The 13,719-nt window shown below is 53.7% G+C and overlaps 1 protein-coding gene across 5 annotated transcripts in view; it reads left to right on the top strand.

The window, feature by feature from the left end:
* Positions 1-13,719, top strand: part of LOC144945865 (E3 ubiquitin-protein ligase NEDD4-like) — a 133,101-nt gene that overhangs the window by 109,627 nt on the left and 9,755 nt on the right. For 4 of the 5 annotated variants that reach the window (XM_078874465.1, XM_078874464.1, XM_078874463.1 and 1 more), the window contains 10 exons: positions 108-162; positions 953-1,011; positions 1,654-1,719; positions 2,062-2,291; positions 3,120-3,241; positions 3,515-3,585; positions 6,475-6,570; positions 9,977-10,050; positions 12,974-13,034; positions 13,558-13,617. In XM_078874465.1, coding sequence (XP_078730591.1) covers positions 108-162; positions 953-1,011; positions 1,654-1,719; positions 2,062-2,291; positions 3,120-3,241; positions 3,515-3,585; positions 6,475-6,570; positions 9,977-10,050; positions 12,974-13,034; positions 13,558-13,617 — 894 coding nt within the window. Of the gene's footprint in view, positions 1-107; positions 163-952; positions 1,012-1,653; positions 1,720-2,061; positions 2,292-3,119; positions 3,242-3,514; positions 3,586-6,474; positions 6,571-9,976; positions 10,051-12,973; positions 13,036-13,557; positions 13,618-13,719 lie in introns of those variants that run through there. The other variant, XM_078874467.1, reaches the window with a different exon arrangement.

Here is a 13,719-nt window from a genome sequence, read left to right as displayed (position 1 = left end):
ACCGCGAACCCTCGTCCGTAAGTGGCACTCACACAGCCCCCCGTTGAGCCTCTCGCCGCTGCCGTGCGCTCTGAGCGAGACGTTTGCCGTCCCCTCCCTGTCCGCAGCCCGGCTGGGAGGAGCGGGTGCACACAGACGGGAGGACCTTCTACATCGACCACAGTAAGAGGCGCTACGGCGGCCGCCACCGCAACCCGGCGCACCGCCCTCGCCGCGTCGCTCCACTCGCGCTCGTCACGACGTCCAGCCGGGGGCGGATTACTGTCGTTCGAACGATCACTCTCGCTCTCGTACGGCCGATGGTGTTTGCAGAGCAACAACTGCGATGTCGCGTTCGGGCGGTCGAGCCAGATAGCCGCGTCAGGAGCGGTAGCGGAGTGCGTCGCTGCGATGTCTCCGTCGTATTTGTGGATTGGGTGTTGCGTCATTACACGTTGCACGGTCTGTTCTCGATGACCACAGTCGCGCACGCCTGGAGAGTTTTTAATTTTCCATTTGTGCATCAGGCGTCCGCATCTACTGCCATGGTTTGTGCAGTGGATGTGGTTTAGGGTGGACCATGAGCTTCGTGGAAAATCAAACCCAGGGATCTTCTGTGTTGTGTCTTTCGCAACAAGGTGTTTGTTTACGAGTTATTTTGAACCCTTATCTTCCGTTTACAGCCTAAGCTGGTGACAGAAATGTCACTTTTCCTATAAGTGGAAGTGTGAGTTTATCAATAAGATATAACCACTGATGACTTCCACACAAAGCGGGTTGGCCCAGCCCTAGCCAGGCTTTGAACTCGCGACCTTCCCATTGCGAGCAGTCAGCCGGCCGGCTCGCTGACGGTGGTGGTGGTGGTGATGGTGCCGGCTAAAACGAGCCAGGCGGAGTCGCCGGTGTGTCGTCCGGCGGAGGTTGTTTGAGCGGTAGGCGTCTAAATGCACTTTGATGAATATGTTTCGTTCAGACACCAAGAACACGCAGTGGGAGGATCCAAGACTGCAGAGCCCGGCGATCACGGGCCCGGTGAGTGGCAGCACTTGGCAAGGGCGCCCCCTGTTTTGCCTTGGAGCGTCACATTGGCCAGATGTTAACTACCTCGCCTGGTGTGCAGGAGGTCATGGGTTCGATTCCCGACCATGATGCTTGCATGTTTTCCCCGCGGCCGTGTGAATTTTTATCCGGGCGAGGTAGATAACATTTCGCCACCGCGGCGCCCCGGTAGAAAACTGGGCAACTTTTTTCAAGCGTTGCCCAGAATTCGCTGACTTAAAAAAACACATCAATGCTGGAAGGATTTGCCTGGGCGGCCAAACGCGTTTGCGCCACCCCCGCCCGACGACGTCGTGACTCGTGGGGTCAGCTCGTTGCGCGGCCCGAAGTGCACGTTGCTATCACCAATTCCGAGGGAAAAAAAACGCACGTTGGGAAAGCGTTAAAGGATCCACGCGTACACACGATGTTTCTTCCTCGTGCCTTCAAAGCTCCGCCGCCACTTTGACAGTGGCGCCTTAAGCCCCTTCCGGCGCTGCTCAACGAGCGAGAGACTTGAAAATGAAATATCCCTTCGCGGGGCGAATTTGCAGGTGAAGTATTTTTGGAACGCTTGAATATAATGTTTTTTGTTTCTCCAAAAGACTGAGAGCGGCGTTTTCGTGCTTCCCGCAGGCCGTGCCATATTCACGGGACTACAAACAGAAGTACGACTTCTTCCGGAAGAAACTAAAAAAGCCGGTGAGTGGGGGAGGTCGGGGAGTCGCGTACAATCTCTGCCTCCCCGTGCAAGGGGGTGGCGTGCGCACGGACAGTGCTCGCTCAAACGGTGACGGCGGCGCTCACGGCGGTGGCAACCGCGAAAGGTGGCACCCATGACGTTTGCGGCCGGGAAGTTTCAGGTCACGATGGAGGTGCTCGTCCAGTGGCGTCGCCGTCGGGTGTGCAGGCAGTGCAACTGCACCTGTTTTCTGGGGGGGGGGGCGGGGGGGGGGGTCATGGGTGTTATTGTTAGTTTGTTTGCCGCGGCCGCTCACTCGCGCTAACGCGCGGCTGGGCCCGCGGCTTCCCCCTCGCTCGCAGACGGACGTGCCGAACCGCTTCGAGATGAAGCTGCGCCGCGGCAGCATCCTGGAGGAGTCGTACCGGCGCATCATGGCAGTGAAGCGCACCGAGCTGCTCAAGGCGCGCCTCTGGATCGAGTTCGAGACGGAGAAGGGGCTCGACTACGGCGGCGTCGCACGCGAGTGGTTCTTCCTCATCTCTAAGGAGATGTTCAACCCCTACTACGGGCTCTTCGAGTACTCGGCCACGTGCGTACGCTCGCTTGGTTGTGTGCCTGTTGCCCCCTCGCCACCCGCCACTCCCCACCCGCCCACCCCCAATGATGTTCACTGCTGGGCGCGCGCATCACGGGGCGAGGCACAGGATCCCATTGCGTTAGCGTGGAGCGTTGAGTGGTGATGGGATTTGGTTTCTTCCAAGCTACCGATTCGATGAGTAGAGAGCGGGTGCGTTGGAAGAGCATGATAACTCACGGAAGATGTAGTTGTCCCGCTTAGGTTTGAGAGTAGGCTGATTATATGGACGACAAACTCTCCGTGATCATCAGCGTCGTCGTCACCGCCGCACAAAAAACGCGATAAAGTCTTTGGTAGTGGTGTCAAAGTGATGTCGCCAGAGTCCCATAATGATTGTAACTATGATGCATTGTTCTCCTCGATGAATCTTCAAACTCATTTTGGACGTGCAGCCTTGGTTGTGTACCCGTGTTAATTCTGACGTCGCAAAATTAGTAACGAAAATATTTGTCAACGGAGTGTTTGTTTGAATTTTAATCAATCGTGACGAGTGGACGAAAGTCAACGAGCATGATGGTGACGACGACTGCTCCACTTTGCATTTCCCTCCCATCCATTGCCTCTTTCCCAAGCTCTTACAAAAATAATAACCTTGCTCAATTGAAGAAACGCGTTACCTTTCATATTTTCCAACTTCGATCATTTTTTACCTTTCATTGCCGGTCGCTGGAAGTTTTGGGCCTTTGGGCCCGTTTTTAGCAACCGTGTGTGTATATAAATAAATAAACAAATAGATAACCACAATGCCCTTTGACCCCCTGGGGCCATGCCACATCGCAGGGACAACTACACGCTGCAGATCAACCCCAACTCTGGCCTCTGCAACGAGGAGCACCTCTCCTACTTCAAGTTCATCGGGCGAGTCGCCGGCATGGCGGTCTACCACGGCAAGCTCCTGGACGGTGAGAGTCGGCGCGTCCCGGCGAGGGATCATGGTGCGCGATCGTGGTGCGGCAGGGCCGTTGCAGCAGTAACACTCCTGCCTAGCAGCAAGAAATACCTGGGTTCGATTCCTGAATCGGATGCCTTTATGTGTAGGTTTTGTATGTTCTCCTCGCCCCGGAAAACCCCTTTCGGTGGCAACGGAAAATCGAGGCTTCAGTAGCGAGTTGCTGCTGCTATTGCTGCTGCTGAGAATTTTGAGCGAGACGTGCCTGCGTGGCCGTGTATTGCAGGGTTCTTCATCCGCCCCTACTACAAGATGATGCTGCAGAAGCCCATCACGCTGACCGACATGGAGTCTGTGGTGAGCCAATGCGCGTGCGTGCGTCCCTCCGTCCTTTGACGTCCATCTATCTCCCCTGGTCCCATGGCGTGTTTTGCACTTGGAGGGCTTCGTCTCAGGGCTCGGTTTTAAACCCGGCTGTGTCCAGTTCAGTGCCCTGGAGGACCATATCCAGTGCTCCTCTCGCTAATGGCCGTGGCTACTGCCAGTCACGTGTGGTTCATTCTGGGCGTCCGCGTTGTTTCACTCTGTTCGCCAGCATTCTTACAGATCTGGGTGAATGAACGTAACGTAGCGGCCCCGTGGTTCTATCCACCGCTGGACAAAGTTCCGCCCTGCGCCGTATTGGCCTTGGGGAATTTCTTTGTCGTGTTTTCGGGGTCGCACTGTGTGTCACTTGGTGTGACGTGCATCGTATCGCTCCCCGTGCGAAACTGGATTCAAAATCCTCGAGAAGCACGTGCAGTGAAACGTTGGACAGATGCCTAACCAGGGGAAAACTCAAGAGGCCAGGATGAGGCCGGCGTTTCGTGTGTTCGTTTCTCCGTGTGTAGGGGTAAAAAGTAAATACAGTAGTCAGTAGTATCTAATATAGAATCAGTAGTATATTCACACATCAGTGGGGGCGACGGGCGAGGCGAGTGTTGTACGATTACATTCACAACTTAAACTCTAGGGATTTTCATCGAGTCAGTTTAAATGAGGACAGAGATGCTAGAATGGAGATGCCAAACTGACGAAACTGGTTCCAAACGAGCTGGTTCCAACCGAGCTGGTTCAAAAAGAGGTCGTTCCAAACGCTCTGGGGCAGCTACATTTGTAGAGACCCAATTGAGTAACTTGTGGGTAATTTGGAGAATGTTGACCCTGACGCTGGAACACGATGGCCTACTTTTGAGGGCGACGTGAGGGCATCTTTAACATCCACACTCTTGCAAGTTGCACAGAACACCCGTGCAAAACCTACTCGGTGTAGGCGTGCCAGTGGCATGGCGGTTACTTTGACATTCTTCACCACACCAGTCAGCATGCTCGGTGCGGGGGTGGGTGGCCCAGGCCCGATGAGGCTTCTGGTATTAACCGCGGCAGGGAATCGAACTCAGGTCGCCGGGCTTCGTCGCACGTCGCTGCGCGCAAACCTGCCGCTCCGACGCTCCGCCCAACGCCGTTGCACGAATTACGGCCAAACGTTGTGCCTCTTCGCAGCGGTAATAAGATCGGCCGGCTCTTGGGATTTAAAAATACCACCCGCGCCGTGTGTTTTGACACGCCGCGGCTCGGGCGAGCCGTGCTGGCAGGGCGCACTATTTGTTTTTTAAAGCCAAGATGGTAAGAGCGCAGAATCCGTGGAATGCAAAGGGGGCCCTCAAGCCTGGTCGGCTGTCCGCTGCACCCGCGATGGGACGCACTGCATTTCCTGCCAGAGGTCGCAAACGGGTTTTGATTCATCTTCTTGGTTCTTTCGGTAAAGTCACGTAGAATGTAAACAAAACAAATAATAAAATAAAGCATTATGTTTTAATAATAAAATAAAACATTATGCTTTATTTTATTCTTTTTATTGTTTCCATTCTATGTGACTTTACCGAAAGAACCAAGAAGATGAATCCCTGCAGTCACGAAAGATTTAAATCGGGTTTTGATTCCTTACCCGTACCCGTACCCGGCCGCACCAGGGTTGCAAACGGCTACCCGTACCCGTACCCGGCCGGGTACGGGTAGCCGGGTATCGGGTAGGGTACGGGTATCGGGTACCCGGTTGCGACCTCTGTTTCCTGTATTCCCCGCCCCACCCACTCCGCACAGTGGCAGAACACGGGTTTTAGGTGTTCACCCAGCAGTGGATAGACCCTGTGTGGTGGCACATCACTTGTTTATACATGTACATACATTTAGATATTCATCCAGCGATGGTGGCTGATACCGGTTAAGGGGTTAACTCAGCCCATAATACACCCCGGGGTAGATAAAATAGCAAACCACTTTGTGGAGGAGTCAACAGTAGTTGTCCTGTGGATGGACTCTGCCCCCCACCGGAAGGAATGGGGAGTTTCCACCACTGGCTGAGGGCTGTAGACAGAAGACGATTACCGTCACAATGCTTGCTTAAGCAGGAAATCATTTAGACTTTTGACGTTTTGACCACAAGCAGATGGTGCCAAGGGCCGGTTCAGATTCCACTCACGGCTTACGTTAGCCGTGGCCGGGAACACAATTCAAGTCGCTGAGTTGAGAGCTCAGTGCGCGAACCACTGTGCCACCGCTCCACTCCATTTATAGATGGGTCTGATGTTACATTAACCGTTTTGATAGGTGTTGCATTTGCACAAATATACACCCGATAAATGTAATAATAATTTACAAAGCATTGACTAATAAATTGTATTTAAAGGGCACAATACAAGTAAATACTGTCATGTGCAGAGTGCCAGCTTTCAGGCTTGCTCTGTGTACAGTCTCTTAAGCGTGCAATGGGCAGTGCTGAGTCGACTGGCTTCCTTATCTCAGTGAAGGCTTCTCCCAAAACTGACCATTCCCGGGGCCTTCGTCTCATTCTGGACCGAGTCTCCTGCCATCTTCTGGAGCCTTTGTTTCGGTGCCGATTCTCATGGAAGTCTACGTACACACACGCGTGCGCACATACGCACGCGTGTGCGCACGTACGCGCGCGCGCGCGTGCACGTGTCCCACTTGGTGCCCCAGCCTTTCGCGCGCCATTAAAATTCTGAACGTTCCGAGTTATGATTTATCCAGCGCCGTCGCATCAGCTCGCTATTTTGGTGTAACGCAAGGAGCTCGCTCGCACGGGGAGAGCGCGAGAGCGAGAGAGCGAGAGAGAGAGAGAGCGAGCGAGCGAGCGAGGGGAGGGAGCGGGAGAGAGCGTCTCTATAAATACCCTCTTGCTTGCAGGACAGCGAGTACTTCAACTCGCTCATGTGGATCCTCGAGAACGATCCCACGGACCTCGACCTGCGCTTCTGCATCGACGAGGAGCTCTTCGGGCAGGTGCGGAGCGACGCTGGAACACACTCAGCAGCGGTGCTCTGACGAACGTCTCCCGCGACTATCCTCGCCAATAACAATAATTTTATGAATCATTATTGTCATTTTACTCTTCGGTTCTTTCAGTAAAGTCACGTAGGTATAAAATAAAACAAATCGCGACGTTTCGGGCGCAACACAAGCGTCCGTCATCACCCGATTTATTTTATTTTATACCTACGTTTGAACCCGAGATCAAACAAGTTTGGAGATTTGCTGAGCAGTTCTTCATGATTCCGCGTTTTCTCTTGTTGTTTTTCTTCTTTTGCTTGTTCCACTCTCAAACCTCTTCCTCTCTGGCATGATTCATCTTAAAGGGTGAAACAATTGGTAAACATTGTTATTTTAATTTAAAAAAGCCATGCAATTATACTAAGTACTCTTTGGTTCTTTCGGTAAAGTCACGTGACTTTACCGAAAGAATCAAGATTATTGTGACTGTTCATGAGGCTTGTTTACTCAGGGGTAAAAACCTCACCGACTCTTTTTAAGGGAGGGTTGTGATAAATCTTCGCTAATAATAATAGTAATAATTCAAATTCATAACGTGCATTATAAATGTGAATTATTATTAAGCAAGGGGGCGACGACCCCGCTGTGTGTTTCCCAGTTGAGTAATTTGCGGTGTCGTTTTTCAGATTCGGTCATTGTGGAACATGGCGCTGAGCCGTAATAAAAATAGTGAGGGTTTGCTTTTATTCGATAGCGTTCTTGCAAAATTGCATCTTTGAAACGCTGTAGAATCAGCTTTTGCACAGGGGCACTGGGGAAACCGCCGACAAGCAGGGAAGGCACCCAGAACCGGTGCCAACAATTATCCAAGCTCTGCAGCCCTCGATTGGGATGTTTGTCACAACTCCATTAATGAATGTTTATCATTCACGTGGCAGGAAACCGTAGTACCTGGAGAAAACTCACTTGTGTGAGGCGAGGTGGGGGGGGCTGACAGGGAACAAGGGAGTGGAGGGAGGAGGAAGGGTGGAGGGGGGGGACGGGGGGGGGGGTAACACTATTTTTCCGTAACGATGGAATCTAGGTATGTAATCCACTTGCTGTACTGCCATCACACCCTGGGAAGCCAGGAGATGGTGGCGCCGATGCCCTTTGGGTAGAGAGCTTCGCGTATCCGGTAGGGCGGTGGGGCGGTGGGGCGGTGCTTTAGAGAAAAGGAGGCTTTTAAAATCCGCGTGACGCCAAACCAAACGTGCCGGGCCCGTCCTCGGCGCAAGTCGTCACCGGAACGCGTGAGCCAGCGCTCGGGCGACGACGTTCACCGAGACGTTTGACCGGCCACTGTCGTGCGCACGACCGGCTCCCGGCCAGGCCCTGTGCCCTTAACGGCGACACGAAAAATGTCCGGGCCCACGTTGGCAGCGAGGCGCATGCACAGCTCGGGAACACGCAACACGTCCGTCAGTAACGCCGCCAAATAACGCCGCCTCGTAACGAGAAGTTACGCACGGCCCCGTAGTAGGCCCACGTTTTTATTTGAAGTGAACATTGGTTCCCCCTACGTAGTTTGTTTTCCCCTCCGTGAACAAATATTGGGCCAAATGGCAATGCTGGTCCAACAACGCTCGACTGCACATCTGTGAAAAAGAGCTTGATAGCTCATTGGATTCCTCCAGTATGAATAAAGATTGTGATTCCGATTTAATCTAAATACGATTTGAGTGCACTCTGTAACATCACTCGTCAAACAACAACCTATACCACATTTTGAACGCCATGTTTTATTTTCAAAAATAACATAAAACGATACCAAAATGAAACTGGGCGACTCTTTCACCAATGCGTTTCAAAATTGAGCTTTTAATTTTAAAATGAATTGACGTAGATTTATGTTCAAAGAAAGATCAGTACTTTGTTCAAAATAAATGAATAAGCAGATAAAAAAATAGGCACAAAGAGAACCTAAATATTCCTGGCTATGGATTCTCACAAGAGACAAACACGACAATGTTTGGCGGGAGCGTACATTCTCTCACGCTGGCAGTGTCACTTCTTCAGAGCAGTGAGGGTCACTTTCCCGCCCCCTACTCTGCCTCAAGCGTCTTCCTCTCGGCGTGCCGGTGAGACAGAGTAGCGTCGTCATCGTCACCGCCACCATCACCGCCGTTACTACTACCGCCACCGTCACCGTCACCGCCACCGTTACCACTACCGCCACCGTCACCGCCACTGTCACCGTCACCGTCACCGCCACCATCACTGCTACCGCCACCGTCACCGTCACCGCCACCGTTACTACTACCGCCACCGTCACCGCCACTGTCACCGTCACCGCCACCATCACTGCTACCGCCACCGTCAACGCCACCGCCACCGCCACCGCCACCGTCACCATCACCACCACCGTCAACGCCACCGTCACCGCCACCATCACTGCTACCGCCACCGTCACCTCCACCGTCACAGCCACCGTCACTGCTACCACCACCGTCACCGTCAACGCCACCGTCGCCGCCACCGTCGCCGTCACCGCCACCGTCACCTCCACTGTCACAGCCACCGTCACTGCTACCGCCACCGTCACCACCACCGTCACCGCCACCATCACTGCTACCGCCACCGTCACCTCCACCGTCACAGCCACCGTCACTGCTACCACCACCGTCACCGTCAACGCCACCGCCGCCGTCGCTGTCACTGCCACTGTCACCTCCACCGTCACAGCCACCGTCACTGCTACCGCCACCGTCACCACCATCGTCATCGCCACCGTCACCGCCACCGTCACTGCCACTGTCGCCGCCGCACCGCGGGAGACGCATGCCACCTGCCGAAAATCCCCACTCGCGTTTGGCAGCGCCGGCCGTCCCCCTGTTCCTGCGCTGTCCCCGCGTTGCCCCCACGCGGTGGAGCAGAGCGAGCGGGCGAGAGAGCAAGCGAGTCAGCGAGCGAGCGATGCTGTTGACGCTTTTCACCAGAGAGTGCCACCTGTTAGTGCCACCGCCGCCACCACCACCACGGCCATTGCAGATTGCGAGAAATGGAACTCTCGCTAAAAAAACTAAATAAAGATACGTTTTGGAGTTTGGTTCTGTTGAACCGTCAGTAGTTCCCTTAGTTAATAACAATAATGCATATATAGCCTCTTGTCAATACACTGATGGATGAAGAGCCACCCTATGACCAAACGTCACGGGGAAGTGTGGTCTCCGTCATCCAGGACAAGGTGCTGACGAGTCGCGTCTCAACGAGCCACGTTGGAGCTCACGAGCTCGTTATTGAGCTGTCGTGCTTGGAGGGCTGGGGAGGCGAGGGGGTGTGGGGGGGTGGTCAGGGGGGGATGGGAGCTGCCATCTCCACGAACCGTCTCGTAGACGTGTAGCCTGACCGGTGATGGTTTTCTTCTTCTTGTCTCCAGACCCATCAAGTCGAGTTGCTGCCAAACGGATCCGAGATCGTGGTCACCAATGACAACAAGAAAGAGTACATCGAGTGAGTCCCCGTGCGGCGATGCTAACACAACTGCAGCAAAACTCATGGCGTCATTTATTTAAACGTAATTGGCGGTACACTGGCGGTGCGCGGTAGAGAAAAAAAAAAACACATTTTTCTCAATAATACTTTTTTTTTCCGCGATTCGCAATGCCGGTCACAAAATCTTGCGGGTGGGTGGTGCGTCAAAATCGGTTCTCGTGATGTCGAAGCAGTCAGAAGATGAATGTTAGGAGCAGCTGAATACGAAGATTCACAGTCCGTTGCCGTAGAGCAGCACCCAGCCTGATGACGATTGGCTGGCTCCGTGTTCCAAAGGCAAGATTTAACTCCCCGTGCCCTCGACTTAGTCGGATGCATCCTCGATTCATCGGACCCAAATCAACGATCAATGTTGACCTTTTTTTAGCAAGTCTCAGTCGACTGAATAAATCTTCGAATCGTATCAAACTTGGCGACAGGGTCAATTAAAGACCGATAAACAGATTTGCGGATTCGAATTTAGATTTTCGACTGTCAGTCATTCTCCGGGAACTTTTTCAGGAGAGTCCTGCATCGGGATTGCATGTGGGAGGAAGCCGGAGTGCCCGGAGACAACCCACCACGTGTATATGAGGGGATAACGCCCGCAGCGGGCAAACCCACTTGCTGTACTGCCACCTCGTGGCCACCTCGCAGCTCAGTGGGTTTGGGCATTTCACAAATCGCCGTGTCAGTTTGACACGTAGGAGGCTTTCGCAACCAATATCATTCGTGGCGAGGGGTTTGTTGGGTGAGATCACGTGAGTATGAGACGTGGCGTAACCCGATGATGTTGGATGTAATCGCCAGCGAAATGTCACGGTACTCAAATTGTAAATGTTGCGGATTGACTCTCCAACACACCGGTGGGCTGAGGTAGTAACTAATTGGCACGTTTTGTTCACGTGACAAACCTTACTGGTTGGCTGCCGGGTGGTGGCGGGTTAGGACATTTTTATACTTAAGCGATCTAACCCGGAAACCTTTATTATGAAATCTTCGTGTGTTCTGCCAAAACCTCACCGTGCTGGGTCACAAGCGCCCCCGAGCCCCCCCTCGCTCAACTCATTCAACATCGTGGACTAGCATCGCTCTGAATGTGACGTTACATCTTCTCATCATAGGCAGAGATTGCATGATGGCCAGGCAAGATGATTTAATATTGTTATTGTACTGAACTTTTATTAAATATGCAATGGAAAAAGGATAGATTTCAGAGCTCAAAACTGAAGCTCAAGTATTATTTTTGCCAAATCACATTCTGATGGCGTGAATTCCATGTGTAACTCTCACAGCCAGCAGTGTGCCATCCTGTGCTAGACAAAGGTCTGCTAAGAGGGTCACGTGTCAGACGCGGAATTTACTATGCACCAGCCACGCGCAGTGGCACAGCTCCTGGGTGCACACGGTGGCTTACGGGCAGCAGGAGCCCGGGCACCAGGCTACGTAGACGGAGCGGGGCTAGGAATTGTACGGAGCACCTTATTTAATTCCTCGCACCAGGGCCGGATGCCAACCCCGCCACGCTACTGCCACCGTGGACGCAGTAGCGTAGCGAGGTTGGCATCGGGCTCTTGTGCGAGGAATTCAATGGGGCCAGGGACGTGAACGCCAACTGCTCGGACCAAAACACAGCGCTGCCACGATGTGAGTGGGGAGTAAGCTCTGTCAGCCCAGGGGCTCTGCACCACAAAGCAGTTCTGCATTGCTAGGGCTGGGGGGGGGAGCTGAGAGAGAGGCATAGGTCTGTATGTATGTAGCCAACCGTGCTCATCGGAGGTGCCGATATAGGGTGAAGGTGCAGCCCTGCGGTTGCCTGCTCCTCATGAGACTCCTGGCAACAGGGACCTCCACTAGAGGGACCACCAGAGAGCTCCACTAGAGGGTATTTTGGCCTCCTCTTTCACACCGGCCGGACACCGCCGCACGCGACCCGCCGATTGACGAACTGCAGGGTACACATTTATACTGCCGGATGGACAGAGGTGGGCGGGAGGAGGGGGGGGGGCAGGGGGTAGTGGTGGTTGGGGGGCTCAATATACTCTCACCGTCGTTTCAAGCGCCGCGCGCCGGAGGATCGTATCGAAGCGGCGACCTCTGGATTTTAAATTCCGCCGTGCGAACCGTCGACCCTCCTCGCATCGAGCAGTCTCTGCAGTATCGGGCCGTGGGTGGGGGCGGCGGTGGGGGGGGGGGGGTATTTGGAGGTTGACGCGACTGCATGCCCCAATGGCTCGGTGCCGGCGGAGCCACACATGTTTTCAATTTCTCTGGCAGAGTTGGTGTTTTTCTGAGGCTTGGCCACAGACAAAAAAAATAACTGACTCTCTCGCCTCTCCCGCAAGGCGACGCGCGCGCGGGGCTACCGTTCTTGAGCGCGACGTTCGCGGGGAGAGCAGCGCGCCCGTGCGGATGCGTTGGTGGTAATTCGGTGTGCGTGCATGCGTAGAGAAGTTGGGAAAATAGACAACCTCGTTGGGATGGGTATGAATGTTGAAGTTCTTTTTCGCACCGTATGTCGCCAAACGCGCTAATCGGAGGTGCTGGGAAAGTACAACAAACTAATTTGAAAAAGCAGTTATAAAATAATAAGTTTGCAATCTAGATTTAGAAATGCATGGCTTCCTAATGTTGGAAGGAAGAGCGTTCCAGATGGCCGCAGAATCGCATCTGAAAGCGTGCAATGGGTGGGTGGGGATGTGGACGATGGGGTGAGCGATGAGATGGCGATAGTGGTAAACTCCCTGGGGAGATGACGAGCCTCTATGCGTGTGTGTGTATACGTGCGTCTGTTTGTTGTCCCAACAAGTCTGTTAAGAGCTCTGTGGGGGATCTTTGTCTTTGTGTGTGCGTGTCCCCGCTCTGTACGCATGTGCTGCTGCTGCCCTTGCCCACGGGTCAGCCTGGTGATCCAGTGGAGGTTCGTCAGCAGAGTCCAGAAGCAAATGAACGCTTTCATGGAGGTGAGACGTGGGCCCGCCGGCACGGTCGGTGGTCGCAGCAGCGCGGTCTTGGAGCCGTGAGCACGCGTGCTCAGTGCCGTAGAGAGGAAAGGCGGGTGGCGCATTTAAGCCGTAGGCCTCAGATCCAAGGGGGCCTTAGAAAGGGCCCGAGAGGAGGCCTCATTTGGCATTTTTTCTCCCCTTGGCCCAAAAACCTGTTGGTGGCCCTGCCAATGTCATCACCAAGCGGCAGCTTCGGCAAAGACCGCGTTCGTGAATGCGAGGCATCCGTGCGCCACCATCAAGAAGATCTGTTTGCATCTTCGAAACATATTTCGCACTGTACGTGGCCAGCCGTGCTAATGGGAGGTGCGGATGAGGATGGCTAAAAGTAACGTTGGGTTCACCGTCGCTGTACGACTGGGAAACGTGGACACTTATCCAAGAGGAGCAGGCTGTGGAAATGGAGAAGTGCGTTTGGCACCATCGCTGTGCAATGTAAACCACAGCGCGGGGCTTCGAAACTTGTGCTTGTCGTTTGCAGGGCTTCTGCGAGCTGATACCCATGGACCTGATCAAGATATTTGACGAAAATGAGCTGGAGGTAGGGACTGCCAAATGCGGCGGTCGTTGAAGAGAAGACGCCCAAAACACGCCTGTCCATTCGGCCATCGGTGTTCAATTCTCCACGCTTGCATTTCATCTT

The sequence above is a fragment of the Lampetra fluviatilis genome, chromosome 39 (assembly GCF_964198595.1).
Source record: "Lampetra fluviatilis chromosome 39, kcLamFluv1.1, whole genome shotgun sequence".
In the NCBI taxonomy this organism is placed as follows: Eukaryota; Metazoa; Chordata; class Hyperoartia; order Petromyzontiformes; family Petromyzontidae; genus Lampetra; species Lampetra fluviatilis.
This window is presented reverse-complemented; position numbering and strand designations above follow the sequence as displayed.